Source organism: Chaetura pelagica, unplaced genomic scaffold (assembly GCF_000747805.2).
Source record: "Chaetura pelagica isolate M959 unplaced genomic scaffold, ChaPel_1.0 scaffold101, whole genome shotgun sequence".
Taxonomy (NCBI): domain Eukaryota; kingdom Metazoa; phylum Chordata; class Aves; order Apodiformes; family Apodidae; genus Chaetura; species Chaetura pelagica.
Genome location: NW_009952564.1, coordinates 2,351,141 through 2,374,164, shown reverse-complemented (window position 1 = coordinate 2,374,164; position 23,024 = coordinate 2,351,141). Strand labels below are relative to the sequence as shown.

Here is a 23,024-nt window from a genome sequence, read left to right as displayed (position 1 = left end):
GATCTCTTCATGAGGTCTTAATATGTATAGGAAAATTCAGAACTATAGAATTATAGGATGGTTTGGGTAGGAAGGGACCTTGTAGATTATCTGTTCCAACCTCCCTGCATGGGCAGGGACACCTCACACTATATCAGGTTTCTCAAAGCACCAACAACCAACCTGGCCCTGAACACTTCCAGGCATGGGTCATCCCCAACTTCCCTGAGCAACCTGTGCCAGTGTCTCACCACCCTCACACTACAGAATTTCTTCCTCATGTCTAACCTAAATATCCCCTCTTCCAGTTTAAAACCATTACTCCTTAGCCTATCACTAAAAGCCCTGGTAAAAAGTCCCTCTCCAGCTTTCCTGTAGGCCCCTTCTGGCATTGGAAAGCTGCAATAAGGTCTCCCCAGAGCCTTGTCCTCTCCAGGCTGAAAAACCCCAACTTACTCAGCCTGGCTTCACTGGAGAGGTCCTCCAGCCTTCTGATCATCTTCCTGGCCCTCCTCTGGACCCACTCCAATAGGTCCATGTCTTTCTTCTACTGAATGCTCTGGAACTGAGTGTAGTACTCCAGGTGAGGTCTCACAAGAGCAGAGCTGAAGGAGAGAATCATTTCTCTTGATCTACTGGTCACAATTCAATTGATGCAGCCCAGGATATTGTTGGCTTTCTGGGCTGCAAGTGCACATTGCACAGAATCGTCAGAGGCGGAAGGGACCTCTAGAGATCATCTAGTCCAACCACCCCGCTAAAGCAGGATCACTTAGAGCACATTACAGAGAACTTCATCCAGATGGGTTTTGAATATCTCCAGAGAATGGGACTCCACAATCCCCTTTGAGCTTATATCTGATTTTTCATTTACCAATGTTCCCAAGTCCTTCTCTGAAGAACTGTGCTATAACCCAGTCTGTACTGAGATCGTTGATTGCCCCAACTCAGGTGCAGGACCTTGTACTTGCCCTTTTTGAACTGCATGAGTTTTGCATTGGCCCACTTCTTCAGCCTCTTACAGTCCCTCTTGATGGCATCCCTTCCCTGAAGCATGCTGCACCACTCAGCTTGGCATCATCTACAAACTTACTGAAGGTGCACTCAATCCCACTGTCTAAGTCGTCAGTAAAGGTATTGAACAGTAATGGTCCCAGTATGGACCCCTGAGCAACAACACTTGATGCTGATATACATTTGGACATAGAGCTATTGGCAACAAGTCTTTATATGGGACTGTCTAGCCAATTCCTTTCCCATCAAATAGTCCATCTATTAAATCAGTATCTCTCCAATGTAGCAACAGGGATGCTGTGTGGGACATTATCAGAGGCATGTAGAAGTCAAGATAGAATGTATCAGTTGCTCTTCCCTTTTCCACCATCACAGTCACTCCATCATAGAAGACCATCAGATTAGTCAGGCACAATTTGCCATTGTGAAGCCATGTTGGCTGTCTTTAATCACCTCCACATCATCTGTATGCCTTGACATAGCTTCTGGGAGGATCTATTCCATGATCTTACCAGGCGAAGAAGTGAGGCTGGTTAATCAGGTATTGCTCTAAGTTAGCCAGTATTTGACTTCTAAATACACTTACTTTTTCTGAATACTCATATGTATTAACTAAAAAATTTACAGTACTTGTGAGAAATTAAAAAGATAAGTTACAGCACATAAGAATTAACTTTTTTGTATTAGGAGTCTGTCCGAAGACTTTTACATTAAGAGTAAGGAAGAATATTAAACAAAGAATACGAAGATTAAATAAATCCTAATAGTTCACTATGCCACTGTCCTCAGAAGTATCTACGTTGTCACAAAATCCCTAATTTTTATTGTGTGCCCTAGTTTACAAGCTAAATGTTCACACATTGTTAATTAGATTTGGTGGCATCATAGACCATCACACAATTTGTTCTGGAAGTAATAGAAGGGAAGGGTAGGGATTCTTGGTTTTGCAGAGTGCTGTATAGTAGATTCAACTGTGATACAGTCCACTGAACATGATATTTTGTCTTGCATGTAATTTGCAGTTGGGTTGCTCAGAAGGCTTAACAGAAACTACTGATTAGTCTATACTTGCACTTTTTTTACCCCATAAGTGTCTCAGACAATTCCATTCCCTAAGTATGGGTAGGAGGAAAATCAATCATGGATACCATTATGTAGTACTAGGTAGGGTATGATGACTTACCCATACAAAAATGTATTATCCTTTTTGAGGCCTTTACACATATTTTTTTCATCTCCATCTGGGAATTACGAACTAACATGAAATCTCCAAATGCTATTTTCAAAGCCATTACATCTTCCTGAAATAGACAGGGCATTGTTTCCTGTCTTGATCTCTAGTGTTTTATAGTTGACTGCAAAGTCCAAAATTAAAAAGGAACAGAGAAAGATGGTGATGTGCCTGTTTGTATATGTTAAGTATTTCTAAAAAGGCTCTCACTTTTTGGGAGTCTTTGGATCTAGTCCCTTCTCGCCCACACTCACCCTATTTATAGGGTAAACTGATGAGTAGGAACTGAAGTACTCTGTGTAGCCAGTAACTCAGAATCAGGCAACCTGCATATGTGTTGACATTGGCAGCATTATAAGAATTACATTACTCTTGAGGATTTTCCCTAGTTAGGTACAAAAAGTCTTTTGTTATATAAATGTGTTGCACATATCTCCTCTTTTGTTTTGGTTTTTTTCTTAAGGAAAGAAGTGAAGAGGCAAGAGTGCAAGAAAAATCTTTTCCTTTGCCTTTCTTTTGCATAGCAAAATCCTTTATAATTGCCTGGAAAATACAGCAAAATTGTTTCTAAGGATGAATTAAGAGACTTAGGTTCTCCTTTCATATCTCACTTTTGAAGGACCTTACCAGATACATTTAACAGCTGAAACTGAGCACTGAAACACTCTAAGTGGGTACTTTAGGAGTTTCTAACACAGCGACTGTCTCGAGCCATGTCAGTGCATGAAGTGACAGTGACTTTTTCATTTTCCATTTTTAAATGACCTAAGATAAAGTGTCTTAATGGTAATTTCCCTTTTGCTACATCTTGTGCTTCAAGCTTATAGTGGCTGGTTTTATCAGTTAGAAGGTACAAATGATCAGAAATTTTGTGAGTAAAATACTGAAGACATTTCCAAGGACACTGAGGTGATGTTTATTGTGGGAAGAAGTATCCTGTTGGCTGCCAAAAAATTACCATTGACAGAAATGAGTAACTGCACAGAAAATGAATTGCTGAAACACTTGTCCATTTTTTCAGTGTGAGCTTGGTTTAAAACTCTATAGCACACACTTCCTGAAGAGTTTAAGGCTAAAAATGCAACTTATTTCATCTCCTAACCTCACCTCTTCCCTTTTGATACTACATGAGACATGAAACATTGAGAATTTGGAATATAACTTCTGATGAGTTTGATTTATGGAATTTGAGGTTAAATAAGTAATAACACTGCTTTGTAATGTCATTTAGTAACTGAATCACCTGGCCCTCAGCGTCCTCCAATGCCTCCTGTCAAGCCTACACCAATGCGAAGAAAACCTCTGCCTCCAAACACTGTGACTGGTAAACCAGGCAGTCCAGGTATCTCAGCTTGTTCAGCACAAATATTTTATTATGTGTGAGACAATATTGAACTGATTAGCTGAGTACATGAGAATTTTTACAATACAGATTCTTTTCCTTTCACCTCTAACATCTATAGATACTGGTCTGCTGAACATCCAAGCCTTGTGTCTTTTCTCTTTGTACATAAACTCTCCTTGCTTTTTGTTTTCCTAATCTAAATATGTCAAAAATCTCCGTAATAAGCAAGCTGAAAGCAAAATACAATGCAAGTCATCATTTAAGAATATCACCCTTAAGAACATTTCATATCTATTAATAGCATTTGCAGTTACTTAATGTGTGCGCCAGATGTGAGATACTGAATATTATGTTCTAATGCATGCTCCTAACTTGTTATTTGTAAATAAATTCTGTCCCATATATATGGCACATCCATTAACTACTGCAAATAACATGAGCTAATAGGCACACAGAAAACTTACTGCACCTAGAGGTAGAGGAAGCTATTTCATGTACAAAGAGTTCAGCTTAATTCATGCAGAATTGTGGCTAGAGTATTGCTACTTCTCAGTATCAGTATAAGCACATAGAAACTTTCACATTTCCTATTTTATTTTCCTAATTTTAACCTGAAGCTAATATTCAGTATCTTTATATATGTTTTGTCTGTGAAGTCTGTATTAGAGTCTGTAGGATAACAATGCACCAGTTAGTCAGAAACTGTGATCTCATTACACTGAGCATAATGAGAAATGCTTCCTTCTTCATATATACTCTCTGTAGTCCACTGAGGCTCTTGAGAGCAAAGACTGTTTGGGTGTGCCAGGGAAGCCCCTTTTGTCCTTCTTTTACCCATCTACAAAAAGCATCTCAGCTTCAGCAGACATCCCTGTAAGAAAGCTTATCCTAGTATTTATGGCATGGTCTTCATCCTGACTATGGTAGGAGGACCTAAATAAATATTTCAGAGTTTTGTTTAAGATAAGAGGCAAGAATCTCCAATCTGGATGAAACAAACTGTGTTTACTCAATAGTAGAGCCAAGATTGAAATGTTGCATCTGTACTTGCGGTTGAGTGGTGGAGTTTCTTTAGTTACAGCTACAACAGAACATCAGACGTGGTCAGTCAAGCTGTAGCATAAAAAAAATGTTGACCTGATACATGTTATTTTGCTTGTAATGGGGCCTATGCTAATTTTCTCCATTAAGTGTCTAATTAATTTACCAATGTTTCAAAATTTCACCCTTTTTCCATCTGCTAGAGGCACATGGAAAGAGGTTATGTGGTAGAGGTTATGTGGTAGTCAGCAGTTACCATACCTTCCTAGTCATTCAAGATGGAATAAGTTGGTTAGATGATCTGCTTCTTCCTTGTGGGACTAGTGGCAGATTTTCCTTTTTCTGTGTTTCCTAGTGTTTTATCCAACTTAGTTTAAAACATCATAATTGAGTTTCTTCTGGTTCCCGGGAGAGACTGTTCCACACTATTAAAAGGAAAAAACTGCCTCAATGTTCTTCTTGGATTTTCCTTTTCATAATTTTGTCCTGTTTCTCTTTCTCATTAACACTGTGATCAATTCCTTACCAGCATCTTTCCTACTCACCCAATGGAATCAGTATTATGGGAAGGTTTTGATGCAGACATTAAAAGTGTCCTGAATGGAAAAAAAAGAAACAAGGGAGTTTCAGAACCTTTTTGAAGTTGGGCTGTAGTGGGAACCTTAATATATTTCCACTTCATTAAAGAAATTAATGGAAAATAGCCATGTTTGTTGTTTTAAAATTGGTTCACCAGAGCTCTGCCTTCAGTCACCATGTTCCTCTGTGTCACATATGCAGAAAGGCAACTACATTATGCAGCTGTTGACTTTTTTAGTGTTGAGATTTCATAGTCATGCAGTGGTTATCTGTGAGTGTCTGCATGGTTTGTGAATGTAGTTCTTGTCTTTTACCATGCTTTTGAAAACAATAAAGACACTGTTTGCCCATTAGAAACTTGTTTTCAGTTCAGTGTTAGCTGCTGCAGAGTAAAAGCATTATCACATGACCTAAAATAGTTTTTTAAATAGCTGTTAGTTATGAGAGATAATATTGTCTCTATCGATCCATTTCTGTCCAAACTTATAGTGCCTACTATAAAATCGAAAGCTTTTTCCTTTGGGGCATATAGTGTTACAAATGTTGAAAATGTTGGATTAGGTTGCACCTTTATTACTTTTATTTGAAGTGCATCTTAATTTCAGTTGGTGAAGGCTCCAGTACTGCTCTGTGGTTAAACTCTTAATGCAGACCATAGTGAAGTACTCATGTTCCAGCTCTAGCCTTGCTAACACCTGTACTGTATTGAGAGCAGAAATGAAAGGACCTTAGTTATATTTGATGGAAGAATCCAAGTTTCAGTTGATGACTTCAGCTTCTATGTCTTAACAACGCATGAAGAAATGTGCTCTTATATATGAGAAACAGAAACATCAATGCTGGCCATTTTGCATCCTTTTACCAATCTGTGTAGGGTGGTTTTGTGCTTTATACCAGGTCGTATTCCAGTTTCCTGAAGTCCCCCAAGGCAATCTCCAAGTAGGCAATAATTTTCTCATCGGGTTTCATGAGTAGGTTATATTGACAATAAGGACAACTTAGAGTTTTCCTAGATACAACAGGAATGTATTGTATAAGGTTTGAGGGAATATCACAGTTTAAATGGAAGTAATTTTTTTCTGAAGCAGTTGTCACAAATCTGTATCTGTTAAAAAATCAGAAAGCTGTTTCACTCTTTTAAGCAGTGAATGTCTTGTTGCCACAAGTGCTTCCTTCTGTCACTGTAGCTAAACCTGCTGGACCAACAACACCCGTGAGGACAGGAATATCACTTAAGACACCAACGGCTTTTGTAACTCCAGACTCTTATGGTAAGCATATGACAAACAGTTCTGGTTTCTTTTTTTTTCCCTTTTTTTTCTCTTTTTCTTTTTCCTTTAAAAATTTTTTCCTTCATTGTTTTTTTTTGTTTTGTTTTTTAAAGAACATAAAGGTTTCTTTAGTTTTCTTTTATTTTCCTTCCCTATTGATGCATTATATGTTTTATATAAGTATTCTGTTTGAAATTATTCTGATTTCCTTTATGCCACTGGCAACTTTTCTAATATGACTGAGTTCATCTTGCTGTCTTCTGATGCACTCCTTAGTAAATGAGAAGATGACAGCCCTTCCATCTTCTTAAAATCAATAAACATTTAGTAGGTTTTCAATACTGCTTAGTGGCTACTTCAAATCTGTGAATGGAGTAGATAAGGCAGTTCTTTTCCTGCACATTTTCTTTTGCACAGGATGTACATTCAAATTATTATTTGATGGTGACTGATAGCAGTCAATATGGTTGTAATATCCTTCTAGCTACCTGATCAACCTGACACCATTTAAACAGGAAAAAAAATGTAATGTGGTAAACACAGTGGTTAGTTGGTAACTTGCCCTTGATAAATTTGGGAGTTAACTACAAGTTCAGGCCTAAAGTCCCCAAAGTGGCAAACAGGAATGGGTTTGAGGAAGGGTGTGCTTAGAATTTTGAGCCAAAATATGCAGCTCTAGGTGTATTGTCATAAGTAACAGCAAAATTCTTACAGTCTCCTTGTAATGATCATGAACTAACTGTGACCCTTAGTGCTCAGTAAAGCAATCTAAATGCTAAATTTGTTTTTAAAATGCTTGTTGTGAATATAATGTGTTTTGTCCATTGCGGTCCATTGCAGAATTTGCACCTAAGAGAAGATTCTGTTCAGTATAGTGACTATTTAACAGAACTCTGGCGTCATGAATCTTGACTACTTTAGCACATTTCCATTCATCGTTGTATATGCCTTCATTTTCCTGAGAATTTTGTGGAAGTTGTACACTCTGGGGGCAGAATTAATTATTTCCTTTTTGATATTTTTAGAGAAGCTCATGTGCCAACATAGCAGTGATACATATATGAACATGTTTAGCTCCAAGAGAAACAGCCAGTACAGTACCAAAAGATCTATTTTAAAAGGTCAAAACACATTCTGCTTATATTGCATTAACTGAATCCAGCAACAATCACAAAGTCTGTTATTTTGATTATGGCTATCTTTATCCTAGCAGGTAAGTGCAAGATTTATTTAGCATCACAGCCAAAATGGAGGTCTTATAAGAAAAAGACAGAGCTGGCAGCAAAGGTCTAACATGGAGGAGGTTTACCAATATTTAAAATGCCAAATAAACTGTGAAATGCCACAGGTCTAACACTGAAACTTCATATTTATTTTGCAAATTGAATTATAACTGTGTTTCCCACAGTGGATGCAACGGTCTTCAGCTCAAGTCCTACATCAGAAACAGATTCTTCAGGCAAACCAAGGTATCAAGGTAGGATTTCAACAGCTATGGTATTTTTATTTGGGGGGGATATATGAAGACTGACCTATCTTGCATCAAAATTAACTTTTTTGATCATTCGAAGGCCAAAACTTACTTTGATTCTGCTTCACTTTAGTGTCAGATGAAAGGGCTGTAGTGCAGACCATCAGCATATTCTTGAAAAAAAATTAAATTCTCTTCTACTTTCTTCCCTGCTGCCACTTCCTAGTTTACAGTCTTGCCCACAAACATGATGTGGCTCTTCCTGTATACCAGCAGTAGTACAACTGCATGCTGTTCACATTCCACCAAACCAAATTAAAAACTTCCTGTGGGCTTGCAAGCATACCCAGACAGGTATTGCCCTAACACCAGTGCACCTTGCCATAAGACATATCTACTCATATGTTTCACCTCTCATGCCTCTCTATTCAAATAGTCTAGTAATATGGCAATACATACTGGACTAGGTGTTAAAGTACTCAAGTTATTGGTGTTGCAGTAATCTACAGGGTTTAGCAGGGTGAGATGATGGAAAGAAGTGCTTTTGTATCAGGGGTGTTTTTATTGGTCTGGTAAGAGATACTACATTTCTGAAGAGATTCTGTCTTTCTTGCAAGAGCTTATTGTCTACATCCAATTAAAGTTTTAATTTTAGACATAATGTGTTTGTGTTCAGTAATCTTCATAATTTTGATGTAGAGTACAAGATGTTTGCCTTAGAAGGATTTTTTCAAGGTTTGGTCCTGTACCCTTGTAAATAGTTAAGATTTTGACAGTCATTTAAGAAACTGCAAGTTATATGATTAAATTCCCCTGGACTAGACTTGTTATTGTTTCTGGTAAAACAAAGTGGTGATGGGAATTACATCTGTGCTATTATAGCACTCAAAAGCTGGAGATGGAATGGCAGTATCATTTTACTATAGAAGGACTGAAGTTAGGTGTCCTGTTTTATGACATAAGTGAATTCTTTCAAACAGCACATATCTCCCACTAATACCTTCAGAATGATATTTCATCAGTGGTGCCAATAGGAAGAGAGATACAACAATATTGAATGTACAGGTTTCATTCCTACACATTTAACTTTGACTTATTGTGCAGATTTGTCCTTGGCATCCTGAGATGCAAGCTTTGCACTAAATTAAATGGCATTGAAATTTTGTAAATAAATTCTGCATTGGATAACAGCTCTTCCCTATTGCTCTTAGCTCCCCATGTCAGGTACATGAAGAAAGATGAAGACACGCCTTGTTCTATCACAAGCTCTCTTGAACATTTTCCGCAAGAAGAAGTTGGCAGCAAGGAAGAACCTACTCGTCCTCCACAAAATCCTCCAACCAACCTCACTGTGGTGACAGTTGAGGGCTGTCCAACTTTTGTCATATTGGACTGGGAAAAACCAGACAATGACACTGTTACTGGTGAGTTTGAAATCTTTCCTCCATTGTATCAGAATACAATATTTCCAGCTTATTTTTACTTCCACAGTGGTTTTATGCCATTGAAAATATACTTTAATCCCAAGAGAATCTTACACCTTAGTACTTTTATTTTGTGCTACTGTCAGCTCCAGTGTGGATAAGAAAATGCTACAAGATTAGGAGATTTTCACAACTGAACCATTGGTATCTGTGATGACACAAAAAGATACTTAATGATAGGGACTCTATATTTCATCTTAATTTCTGCTTCTCTGTGTACAGGATCTGGTAAGATCTAGTCAAGAAGCTCCAGCAATGTGACAGTGGTATTTATTATATAGAAGCATACATACAATGTAGACATCTTTCTTGACTTGTGGATGCTTTTGATCAGTGGGCCAGACACACTCAAACCCTACATCCATCCAGTATGTCACAGAATAACAGAATCCTAGGGGTTGGAAGGGACCTTGGAAGATCATCTAGTCCAACTCCCCTACCAGAGCAGTAGAACTCTGCCAGTATACAATACTTGCTGTACCCACCATATGGTCACCAAGTTCTCTGTGGTAAAAGAATCTGGTTTTTTCATTTCTAAGGGAAATTTTTTTTACTGAGAATGAATCTTTGTGTCAGATAGAAATGAGTACATAGACAGGTAAGTGTGTAAGATGGCCATTCATTATTTTCCTGTCATCTTCTGTATATATATGTATATATAAAAACCAAACTTACCAAAATTGAACATTTAAATCAATTAATAACTGAAAATTGTTGTTCTTCTGTACTGTCAAGAAAATGGTTTTTGTTTTTACCATGGACATAAAACTTTGATTTGCAGAATCACTTGTTCATCACAGCCATGAGCAAACAGATTTGGCTGTGTTTCAATGTAAGTGAGTAGAACACATAAGACTAGGAACTGTGAGGACTAAGGCTAGATCCTTAGCATGCAACTGCAATATTTTCAGATATTACTGTAAATGCATGCCATGGGAGATTTCAGTGCTTGTGTATAACTAGGTGACTGTCACAAGCAAGGCTACTCTCTTTCCCGTATTAGTCCTTCCTGGATTTTCTATAAATAATTACCATGTTATCTTCTATTCTTTCCTGCTCTCCCTGCCATTTTGCAAAATAATAAATGCAAAACCCAAAGGGTCATTCAAAACAAAAATTAGCCTGCAATTTCTCTTCTGGGAAAGAGAAAGAAAGCTACCCTTCAGCTAGGTTAAAATGGGAATCAAAAGAGACTGTAGGTTAATGAAAAATACCAAAAAGAGGTAAGAATGATTACCTGACTTGCGTTCCACACGTGCTTCATTCTGGAAGACAAAGAAATGTGAGCTTATTGCTTACCTTAGAATTAGGCTGAGGATGGGCACTCTGTGAGCACTCCCCATTCCAGGCAGTTCTGCAGTGCTGCTTTTTATTAAGCAAAAAGCCTTTTTGTTGTTGTTGTCATTTGGAGGCCTCCTCCACAGACAAGTTCTTAGCTTGATTAGATCTCAGAATATCATTTAGTCTGCACGTTTTCTTGGAAGCAGACCTGCTGTTTTCCTTGAGGGTGTTAATGACCCCACTGCAGCACAACCATTTATTTGTATTGCAACAATAAAAAAAAATTGGTAAAACTGTCAGCACACATCATCTAATGATGACAGCAAGACCTAATTGTCTTCTGATGCTATTTACTTTCTTTTTCAGTGAGTGCTGTGAAATACAGACCGAGCATTGCTCACTGTTTATTCTGAGACTTTAGGTGAAAGCCCATACTCTCTGTGGTTGTGATCAGCATTTGTAAAAGTTAACATCCCATGAAGTTTCTTCTTTTCTGTAAGACTATTCTGTGATAACAGACACCTGGCATACACTTCCCCATTCCAGAAGAAACTAAAACCATCTGCAGAATATATGGCTAATACTCATTTTCCTTCAGCTAGATAAATTTTAGTTTTCAATCTAGGTATCTTCCTACCTAGATGTAACAGCTTTCCTATAAATATAATCTTCATTCTTTTTAACTTTAATGTGTAATACAAAATGTTTTCATTCTGTGGCTTAGAAATACTCTCATTGAGCTTGTCTTCTTGATCTTAACTTAAAAAACTTACTCAGTTAATGACTCATCCAAGGACACTTTCTGAATTCAAGAGAAGTCATTGAATCCTATTTTCTGAAAACAGTGATTACTTCATATTGGCGCCAGTATGACACTACTTGTTAGACAGACTTAAATCAAGTTTTCTGTCATCTCTTTTTATTTTTGTAGCTTATGCATATTTTTTTAATCATCTGGTTTAGGCATCATGTCTCTTTTTTAATGCACTGTTTCAGATAGAACTATAGAAGTAGAAAATGTAATTAGTTAAGCCTTTTTTTATTAAAAACAAAGAAAAGATTACTTTGCTTGACTTTTAGTTATGCACAAGGAGTTTCATTGTATTGGGTTTTCCTAAAAACAAAATTGTATTTCAGTAATGGAAAGGTCTGAGACAAAAAAATTAGAAAAACAGTGATCAAACTTACATCTTTGTTTTTCTAAAGGCTGCAAATGTCAAGCAGAAAAGCTGAATGCCTCTGTCTGGATGTACTTAAGGCAACGGCTATCCACCTTATGTCTCATGCTTCCAAATAAACATAATTTCTCTAATGAGGCTTAATTAGGGCAAATAAGAGCTTCTAAAGGTTGATTGCCTTTTTTTCTCCATGGTTCACACAGCCCTTGATGGCTATATAGGAAAAGGTCTTTGTTTCCAAAAAGGAAATGCATAGAGAGAAAATGCAGATTTGTTTTACACACATACCAACTATTACGACTCATGTCTTTGGTCTTTGCATTGGGGACCCACTTGAACAAATTATCTAAAGTAAAAGCTCTCTACTTACTTATTTTGTTTTTTCTCTTCCCTCCCACTCCCCTTTTATCTGAGGCACCCATTGCGGTTGGTCCATGAGTTTGTTTTTTAAATACAGTGGTCAGGTTTTTTGCTGTTCATGGGTTGCTGTTGTAGGGAAGAACTTCTGAACATGGAACTATTGAAACCATGGTAAATTCTTCCTTCATGCTGACTTTCTAATATATTTTAAAGCTATTTTAAAGCCTTCTTTTGCTCTGAGTGTATTAAAAGACAAAAATAATAATAAAAAAAAGCTGGGTAGAGATCCCTTTTGAAATTACAGCAGTAAATAACCTTAAATTCACATATGCATACATGTATATAATTGCTCCAATTGAATTGCTGTGGTTTAGAAGCTTGAAACTTTATAACAGAATTTTTTAGGGCTTCTCTGCACTTCCACTTAATTGCATAGTCTTAAAAACTTGTTCTTTTTGCATAGGAGGGGGCAAAAGAAGCCATAGTTGAACAATTGATGTCAAAACCGGGTCAATTTGTCTATGTTCATTTACATACACAGCTCTTCTGTTTACTAAGAATGAGGATCAGAGAGTCTGATAACAATTAAGAGAGTTTTTAACCTTTTTAAAACTGAATCTCATTGCAGGAGTTTTGTGTTTCTATCTTGAAAGCAAATGGGTCAACTTATATTAAGAACTAAAAAAAATTAGAAGGAAAAAAAAAAAGGCCCTGCAGCTTACTAGCATTTAGTTAACAACCCTAAAGTTTACAGAATCTTTAGGGAAAACAAATAAACAAAAAAAACCCAACAAACACACACACACAAAAAGACCAAAAAAACCCACCAAGAAAGAGTTTTCTAGTGGTTTTGTAGCTGCTAATAGGTGTTCTCTGTCCTTGTAGTATAATACCTGCTTTATTCCTTTTGTTGTTGATCTAAACATTCTCCTTTTGCAGCTTAGAATTAGCAAAGCTGCATTTGGCATTTCAGTCAGGTTTTAGGAAGGGGAAATGAAGGAACTGGAGAGGTTGTGAATTTCTTTGCAAAGACAGGATAATTAGCAATTTACTCAGCATGTTTATTAGAAGAGGTAGTTATGAATTGGAACAGAGGTTGCCTTTCAGAGACTGTATCTTGGACAGGGCTATGACTGAAGGGGTATCTTCCCAAACATCTGTTTCTAATTCCCTGTTCAGAGCATGGCTTGCTCTTGATGGTCCACCCCAGGGAGGTGAAAAGAAAGAAGTGAGCCTCTATAAATCATATAAATACAGAAATACATTTTTGCAAAATTGTTTCATTCTAAAATGGCATATTCCAAAAAGGTACAATCCAAGTTAGTTGGGTATTTTTCTTTGGAAATCTTAAAAAAATAGGTCTTATTTTAAGTTAATCGAGGCTTAGGCATTGAGAAACTATATTTTTATATTTGTTACTTTTTCATTCAAAGAGCAGAATGCTTGTACTTACCCATGTTCAGAATTTCATCAGTAATGTAACTTTGGGCAGAGGTGAGATATTATCATCTATTCCATAACTGAATTATGAGGAAGGATGAGGGGCTAGGTGCTCAGCTATCTGGAATTGGATCACTCTTTCTCACCACTTCAGCACACTAATATCCAGACTGGATTACACAAGATGTCCTTAGAGCCTATTAGACAGTAGGAGTGGAAATCAGATGAGAAAAGAGAGAACAATGAAGAAGCTCAAGTAAGAGCTGTTATTTAAGCAAATTTCTCTTTATTATAATTTTCCAGAATATGAGGTTGTGTCAACTGAAAATGGAGCAGGTGATGGTGAAAAGGAGAAATCGATTATCACTACAAATCAAACCCATTCTACTGTGGAAAACCTAAAACCTGACACAAGGTAATTAAGTAACATAACTTGCTAAATTAATCCAGCTAGTTAAGACTGTGTGCTCTCTGCCACTTCAAATGAAAATACATATGTGTATAAGACCAAATTGGTTTTACTTCTGTTCTAGTAGGAAAAAGGGTATGCTTTGGTTTCACTTTCTTTTAAGTTAACAGATGAAACACATCTGAGGAACCTTTAGGAAATTTCCAGGAGTATTTTCAGTTTGGGCAAACTGCAGAAGTGACCTGTTCTATCAGAAAGATTAATGGTCAAATGGAAGGAAATGTACTGCTTTCTATAAAAAAAAAACAACCCAACAACCTCTTAATTTAGCAGATAAAGAAACAAGCTGAACCCAGGAAATATAAACCTGATGTGTGAACATTAAGATTTGTGTGTATGACTGTCTCTCTCTGAGGCTTAAGGATGCTTGGCACAACTTGCTGCTTGCCTAATTTGTTGGATTTTCATTCAAATACTGGAATGCAAGTTAGGCTGCTGTACAAAGCTTGACCATCAAGCCAAACCATTCTATGATTCTGTAGTTGCATTGCACCATGGAGAGGGAAGATATATTTGTCCTGTATATGTGGCTTTCTTTCAGTATCTTGAAACAGCCAGGAAGTTAAAAATGGTTAGTGAATTCCAGCTGATAGCATACATCTCATGCAACTAGTCCAAATAAGCATTATCATTCTCTAAAAAGAAATAAATCTCAAAAAAATAGTTGTTCTTCTTTGTGGTAACATTCAGAGCAGAGAAGAAAACCACTCGTCTTCTGTTTGTGTTGCTTATTGATTGCATCAGAAAGTTAATGAATGACAATTTTTTCTCGTGTAAGACCATTCATTTGGCTTTGGTAACTGGAATTTTCTGTTTCAGCTAAACTGCCCTTTTCTATTATTATTCTTAAAATGCTTATACAGCATAAAATTCTGCATAGAACCCATCTTGAACCTTTACTTTTAGGCAATGTGTGATTTAATCTGGGTTGTAGTTTCTTAGCTCGTGTACTTGTGACCAGCAGCTACTAGGAGGAGCAATGAGGCACTATTGCAGAAACTGGAGGGGAAGTGAAGAGAATTGGAAAAGAGAGGCTAGGGAAAATTGTGATACCAAAAAAGTCTTTCTCAAGAAACTCCAGAACTCATGAGGTGGGCTAGAATTGCTGTGTATTGCATCAAGAATTTCTCTGTAATTTCTTTAAGTCATGTGGCTTGTGCAAGGGTGAACTACAGCTATGTTGCTGCCTTGTTAAGAGGCAATTAGGATATGTTAGCAATACAACTGGAAACCAAGCATCAGTTTCCTCAATCTCTTCCTCAAGCAGTTGAGAAGGCTTAGAAGAGACAGCAAAACAATGTATTTCTGGAGTAGTGACTGAAGAAAGGCTGTAGGAGCTGCTGAACTTGTCAGACTGTGCTGTTTGTGCTTTGAAATAATGCAGTTGGATCCTTGAAAAGAACTGTGTCTTATTAATGAGATTCTCTTCCATTACACACTCAAATTCTTTGTGTCATGAATGGTGACAGAAATGGGATGCATTTGATTAAGTGTAGAAAAGACATGGAAGCAAGTCCTTATTGCTGAGAGCAAGACCTAGATGGCCAAAAGAGAAAAGCATTTTTAGACGGCTCTTTGTTCAGAAAGGAAGATGGAGGCAGGCAAACCCAGTTGGAATTACTGGAAAGGCCATAAGGAAGGCAGGAGCTGGGCAGAAGCAGATAAGATGTTTTTTAACTTTAATTTGTAGTTCTGTCAATCCTACGAGAAGACTTTTGGGTTTTCATAAGCAATAGCAGACTAAAGGTCAGAGAGAAAAGCTGTCTTTTGCAGCGTGGGTTTTGTTACTTTTCCCTTATGCAGTGATGGCTACAGTTCCCACTCTCCAACCTCAAAAGGGAAAGGCAGTGAAAGTCTGGATTCAGGAGGCCAGTGCCTGAAATTGAAAACCTTTGGTATAAATTGCAGTGGTGCGTGTCCCTCAAATCTCAGAGGATTTAAAACATGTAAAGTCCTCCTCGGAGGGCCTCTGCTCAATGAAATTCCCATTTCAAAATGTGTGCTTCCTAATTTTGAGGACACCTTGAGAGTTTTAGCAGAAGCACAAGAAATTGTTACTGTTTCCCTTTGAATCCAGGCTTGTTGGCACCCTAAATTAGAGAAAATACAAAAGTTATTAAGACAACTGGCATAATGTAGACAGTGTAATTGTTGCAAAGAATGGCATTTGTCCGTAATACAAGTCTCCTGTCTGTCAGGAGCTGATTGCTCAGTAGGTAAAGGACCTGTGGACAAAACTGACTGAAAGTAGGGGGAAAAGAGATAGTGAAGATCAGCTCAATAGATTAATTACCAGTGTCCCCGAAATGTCTGCAAATTCATCAAGTAATACATGAAGACTGGGAAATAGACTTTTCCTTAACTGGCCTTAAAGGAAAGAGCTGTAGAAGAGATGAAGCTGGAAAAGAAACTTGGAAGAGAAAAAGAAATCCCACTCACAAATTATCAACATTAACCAAACTACCAGCAGGTATATGGAAAGAGAGATGCTCCATAGCAGATGGTAGATTGACTGGGGAAGAACCTCTTGGCCTTGAAATGTTTTGGAGAAGCTGACAAACTGAACTTGAGTGTTTTTTCCAGCTTTCCTAAAGCAATCAGTGAGGCTGTGTGAATCCCATATGCTGCTCAGTGCATTCAGAGTTGGAGACAGGAAGGATCTAAACCAGACAGATCTAAACAAAGATTTTCCAGAAGGAATAAAAGTGTTTGTGAATGTGGTATCTCAGTCTCTGTGGGTAAACTTAAACCAAAAATATCATATGGCAGCAAGACAATTGAAGCCTTGAGGAGCAGTGTATGACAAAGGTGATCTGCAAGGTCTATCATCCCATTGAGGTAAATCAGGTAAGATAAGTTAGTGCCTGGTCCAGAAGCTAAAGAGTTAATCACCCTCATCCAGCAGGAGGGAAGCAAGACAAACAGCTCTTCAGTGTGAAGGGAGCTGAACAGGCAGCAGGGAAAAACTGGGTGCATCTGAGCCTGCCAGATCATGCTGTTTGTTTGCTTTTCTCTTTCACATTCTTCATTCAAATAGGTCATACTGCTACACCTCTGGGAAGCTCTGCAGTAAGCCAGACACCCGTCTTCCTTTGAGCTGGCCTTTTGACAAGGCAGCTTTTAAAGATTAGGAGCTAATGGCCAGACTTTGAGTATTTCAGAAATTTGGATGATACTAGGGAGACAGCAATGAGAGACTCTTACAGTGTCTCATGAAAAACTGCACGTGTGACTGCAACTGTCAGTAAGCACAAACATAGAAGTCAAATGGGATACAAATTTCTCTGCATCAGAGAATTATAATGTAGTATGTCCATATAACTGTCTGAAAAGTGACTAGATCCAGAAAAAAAATGCACTGGCTGAAAAAAAAAAAGGACTTTCAGGTTATCAGGTACTTGGTTTTAACAAACTCATAGCATGCCAATATGGCAATGCAAATGGACTTTCATAGGAATGTGAAAATTTGTGAGGGTTACTTTTAAACATGTGAAGTTATATATATTATGGCAGTTTGTCAAATCTCATGTCTTTCTTGTAATCTATATGCTGGTTTATGTGTCCTTGGTGACTTGATTCCACTATCACATCTTCGAAAACTTCCAGTAGTTGAAGCAACCTGGAAAGTTCAATTTTGATATCCATTATTTGGTTGGTCACAGCTCTCGAAATTACTGCTGTTCCTGGCACTAAGTTGCTGTCTGGGTCCAGTCTAGAATTCTGCTTAATTTCATCAGATATTTTGCTCTTGATTGTAACTTTTACCTGAAATCTCTAAAAGCTTGTAGTATGGTTATGGCAAGTGAGCTAGAAAACTGTATGTATCCTTCTAATGCACATAGTTAATTGGATATAAGTGATGCCTGAGAAGGAAAACTTTCTCTTGTTTTATTAATATCTTCTCCTTAAACATTTCTGGTGTAGATTTATTTCTGTGATCTAATAATCACATATACAGAGATGTTGAATATAACTTTGTACTGCAGTCAGTTTTTGTGACCCTTTATGTTATTTCCAAGAAATTTAGAGTAGATCTGGGTCACATTTCACTCAACCCTCTTTTCAGTATCACACTTGCACCTACACCAGATTATCCTGCAGTTTTTGCCATCTTTATCCTTCAATTAGTCCTTCACTTGTTAAATGAGCGAAACAGCCAAATTCCATTAATCCTTCTTTCTTCTAGTTAATCTGAAGCAAGTACTGAACTAATCAGTTTTTATTCTGTTGTTCAAGCAGTGAGTGTCTGTAACTACTGTGCTTGTTGATCAACAGTGAGCAATCAACCTAATGTGGCTTATAAATTGGCCCTGTAATGAAAAGGGGCCTGGACAAGATGGCATTTGTAGGTCCCTTCCTACATTAATTATTGTATGATTGTAACTTAGGGGAAGTTTCTGATCTTGTAAATGTCAACTTCACCCATTTTCCTTAATGCAGGCTAAGGTGGTTTTGTATGTTAACATAGATGTCTTTAATTTAATTTTTATTTCTTAGCAAATAAAAATGAGAGAAAAGGATGTGCCAGTGTGAACTTATCTGTCAATTTAATTTTTCATCCTCCACATGGACTTTCTGCAATTTTTTATCCTGAGACAATGGCCACAATTGGGGATTTTTTGAGAAGTGTGGCATTTATTCCACTTGGAAAGCAGTCAAAGCCAAATGACAGAACTAATTCTTTGATAAAGGCAATTACAGTCTAGCTCCCAAGCAGTCATTTGAGGTGTGACACCTGTAGTATTCCATCTAATTTTCATACAGGTCTCTTGGTTTTTTTAAACTTTCTTACAAGGCTACTCACACTGGAACTTTTAGTTTCATTGGCATACCCAGTGCTTTTTTATCTAGTCTTTGTTTTACATTAAAAACTGCCTTTAAAAAGAAGGTATTGCAGTAAATTTTTCTATTATAATAGTCAAGCAAATTCTCCCATGTGTGAGTCAAGGTAAGGTCATTACCCAGAATTTTCAGTATTTCCCTCCTTGAGGTGCCTGTTTGTAATAAATCTTAAGAGGCCTGAGATAGAAATGGGCTTCCTTTGGTTTTTTTGTTTTCTTCATTCTGTCTCCTGTGTAGTAATAATAGTGTTCAACTGCATCTTCTCCTCCATCAAAATCAGTTTCACTGGCCTGGAGTTTTTTCATGGACCTTTCCTAGCCTAGAATATTAAATGCAGATGTTCATTTTTTTTTTGCTTCCAATTATACTGTCACATTTCCAAAGGAAATGTAGGGTTGGTTTGGGTTGGTTTTTTTTTACTTGTTTTGGATTTTTCTAACTCCTTACAATTGACTGATTTATTTAAGTCTTCCAGATATTTGATATAGTATCATTTTTACTTTTTCTGCTATATCTGTGGTTTCTCCACCAAAATATGTTGTTCTCACTTCTGTATCCCTGCCTTATCTTGATTTATTTTTTAAAATTTTTATTTTTAATTAGGTGTACATTTCCTCTTTCATTCTGGTCATTTGTTTAAGGGCAATTAAGTTCATAGAACATACCACTAGTGTCCAGGAAACTTTGCAGCACTAATTTCTATTCAAGCCTTCAAACAGAGTCTGAATATTGTTGAAAACAGTTCTTACGCATGTTTTTGTTGGCAGTAATTGGAAGGAAGTAAAGAAAAATATTAAGTCTGCTGTCAAAGATATGCCAAATAGCTCTGGGGAAATTCAGGTAGCCATTAAAGTAGATGTGTCCCACCAGCCCACTGGCTTATATTTTTAATAGAAAAGACGTATCAGTAAGAAACAAAAAGCCTGTGATGCTTGCATTCCACACCTTTGTAAAACTTCCCTTTCAATACTGATCCTTTGCCTGCTTAAGTAGTTTGTTTATTTCAAAAATACTTCTCTTTTTAAAATACACTATAAGTGATCTCTTTTGGACTTTTGGGTTAGATTGTCCCCAAAGGCAAAGTATATTTCCAGTTGAGAAATATAAATAGCAGGAAATGTTAAGAAAAAACAAACAAAACAAACAAACAATAAAAAAACAAGAAACAAAAAAAAAAACCCACACACACAATCAAAGGAAAAAACAAAGCAAATCAAAACAAAAAACTATGAACCAAAAACAAAACAAAAAAACCCACACCACCAAATCCGAATATCCAAATTAAATATGAAATGTGTAGGTTATATGCATGTCCCAAGCTGTTTTTACAATGTGTATAGATGGTTTCCTTCAGAAGTTTTTTCATATATTTTGCAAAGGTATGAAACCAAATAAAAAGAGGATGTTATAACTTACTTCTTCAGTAAGTCTTCAGCTCTCTACTGAATAAGCTTTTTGTGCACTTATACACAATAACTGATACCTACCTGCTCATGCTGTTATTGCCATTATCTAATGTTGTTTTCTGTTCCGCTTAGCACCCAAAATGTGCTGGTCACATGCGAACAAAGAGCTTAGATTTCTTAGCAGCAAGGGTCAAGAGATGAGAACTACAGTGAAAGTTGTAATGCAGAAAAATGAAGAAGATGGCAGAAAAAGGCTGGAGTTTTTTGCTACTCTATTACCAAAAAAATAACAAATTTTTGTACTAAATTGCTCTTGATGTCAGGGTTTGTGAGCAAGTATTTCCCATTTCTCTCATCCCTCCTTCCAACTTCATTAGGAGAAAGACTCCACAAACAAGCTCAGCACCATTTTTTCCTTTTTTTTTTCTTATTTTGTTTTGTTTCCTTCTCTTAAACTTAGTTTTATTTGCCATGTCTGATCATGCTGCTGTCCAAGCACACTGCAGAGACAGAGAAGCTCTAGACATTGAAACACGTGAACCTGATGGTCATCTAACCACTAGCATTTCCCCAGCAGTTAACCTGAAGTCCCAGGAGTGTACTGAGCTGCTCTGGTCCTCATATGGTGGTGAAAATCTCTCTTCACTTATTTTCAGTCTGCAAACTTCAATCTTCTTCTTCCGCATGATTTCAAAAATGAAGGAGTAGCTGTGTCTGCCAAAGTTCCATGTGGGATAATGATTTCCTATGGTGGAAAAATATGCTCCACATAGTAATTACTGTAAGTCAAGTCCATTTAATCTGCACAAGGATTTGTATTGTTTTGTGCATTTTGGGAGGCTTTGGGAAGCCTAGTGTCCAAAATTTGCAAGATAGCAATCTGTTAGATGTTAGAGGTGTGACATGTTATGTTGTTGTATATATTGAGTACCAGAGCTTTTGGCATCATAGGTGCAGAGATATAGAGATGGAATATCAACTCAAGTTTTTCATTAAAAAGTCTAGCTAAGACTAGTAGAAAGTAGAAGTAGAAATGGGATAATTATTCTACAGATTTCCTATTTCCATTTATTAACTTTGCCCTGCATTCTTGAACCTCTAAGCAGGTTTTTTTTTCCCTCCCTTGTGGTTTGTAGAGAAGTCCATAAGATTACAGCAGGTACTCCTTTTTCACCATTCTATTTTTTTTCCAGATCTTTCACCTTACACAAATAAAGGGAGACTTTAAATGTTTGGTTTGTTTTGGTCTTTTTTATGAAGAGACCCACATCATGGCTTTAAAATTACAGTCAGATCTGTAAACTCTATAAAATTGTGTGTTCAGTCAAATTTTTCCTTTCTCTCTTTTTCAGTTTTCAATAAAATAGTTACTTCTCTTCCTCTCCAAAAGTGATTGGTTGTTGCTCTTGTACTGTTGCAGCCACTGCTGTCCACTGTTGCAGACTGCTTTCCACTAAAATAAAGGAGTCTGTGATTCTTGGGTGCCTGTGAAAACACCTAATACAGGCATCCAAGAGTTTGAAGAAGAGGCTGAGGGGAAACCTCATCAACCTACTACTTGTAGAGGGTGATGAGGTCTCCCGCCCCTACAACTACCTGAAAGGAGGTTGTAGGGAGGTGGGGGTTGCCCTCTTCTCCCAAGTAAATAACAATAGGACCCAGGGAAAGGGCATGAAGTTGCTGCTGGTTTAGACTAGATATTAGGAAGAATTTCTCTACTGAAAGAGTGGTCAGGCACTGGAACAGGCTGCCCAGGGAGGTGGTTGAGTGACCATCCTTGGAGGTATTCAAGAAAGGTGTAGATGTGGCACTTCAGGGCAAGATCTAGTGGCTGAGATTGTAGGGTTGTTTGTTGTTTAGGGTTTGGGTTTTTTTGGTGGGTGTTAATTGCTGCTGTTTGTGTTTGTTTGGGGTTCTGTTGTGTAGACTTGGTTTGGTTTTTATGATGGTTAGACTTCGTGATCTCAGAGGTCCTTTCCGAGCATTACTATTCTGTAAAAGCAATACATAATTATTTCTGTAAACAAAATTGTAGAATTGTATATATTTTAGTTTAAAAATCTTGCTCCTTAATATTATCAATAGGAGGCTCCCCTAACTGACAAGCTAAACTTTGAACATTTCTTAATCACTTTCCTTCTCTTCAATTTTGTTTATGTGTTTACATTCTCTGAAATCTCTATGTGTATATTTTAGTTCTTTATTTCAATCTGACCATAATTTTCCCAGCTGTGGTTTGATCTTTTGCAGAGATCCTAGTGGTGCCTAGACCACTATTTGAAAAACACTGCTTGGAAAATATTTAGTCTTCAGTTCTTGTTTTGGCCTTTTTATGGAGTTAGAGAATTGATGGATCCAAGTTCATTGACTTATGTTTTGTTTCCTATGAAGAATATTGCCTGATGCAACTCCCAGTAAGGCATATCAGCTCTTGAGAACAATATATTTGTACAAAACCAGCAAAATACTTAAATTTGCTTCAAACTCCTGCACCATCTTGTGCTGCTTGTCATATTCTTCCTGACAGAGGCATGTAAATCCAGCTTGCAAAATCTGTGAAACCAGTACATATTCAATAGGTGAGATCCTGAGATGCTGACTGTAGATCTTTAGTTCACACTCACCTGCATCAT

The 23,024-nt window shown here is 37.2% G+C and overlaps 1 protein-coding gene across 1 annotated transcript in view; it reads left to right on the top strand.

Annotated features, from left to right (window-relative positions):
• Positions 1-3,462: 3,462 nt before the first annotated feature.
• ABI3BP (ABI family, member 3 (NESH) binding protein) overlaps positions 3,463-23,024 on the top strand; it is a 31,271-nt gene continuing 11,709 nt past the window's right edge. Inside the window, exons 1-5 of the mRNA XM_009993346.1 lie at positions 3,463-3,566; positions 6,377-6,460; positions 7,869-7,937; positions 9,143-9,355; positions 13,978-14,089. Coding sequence (XP_009991648.1) covers positions 3,488-3,566; positions 6,377-6,460; positions 7,869-7,937; positions 9,143-9,355; positions 13,978-14,089 — 557 coding nt within the window. The 5' untranslated portion in view covers positions 3,463-3,487. The remainder of the gene's footprint in view (positions 3,567-6,376; positions 6,461-7,868; positions 7,938-9,142; positions 9,356-13,977; positions 14,090-23,024) is intronic.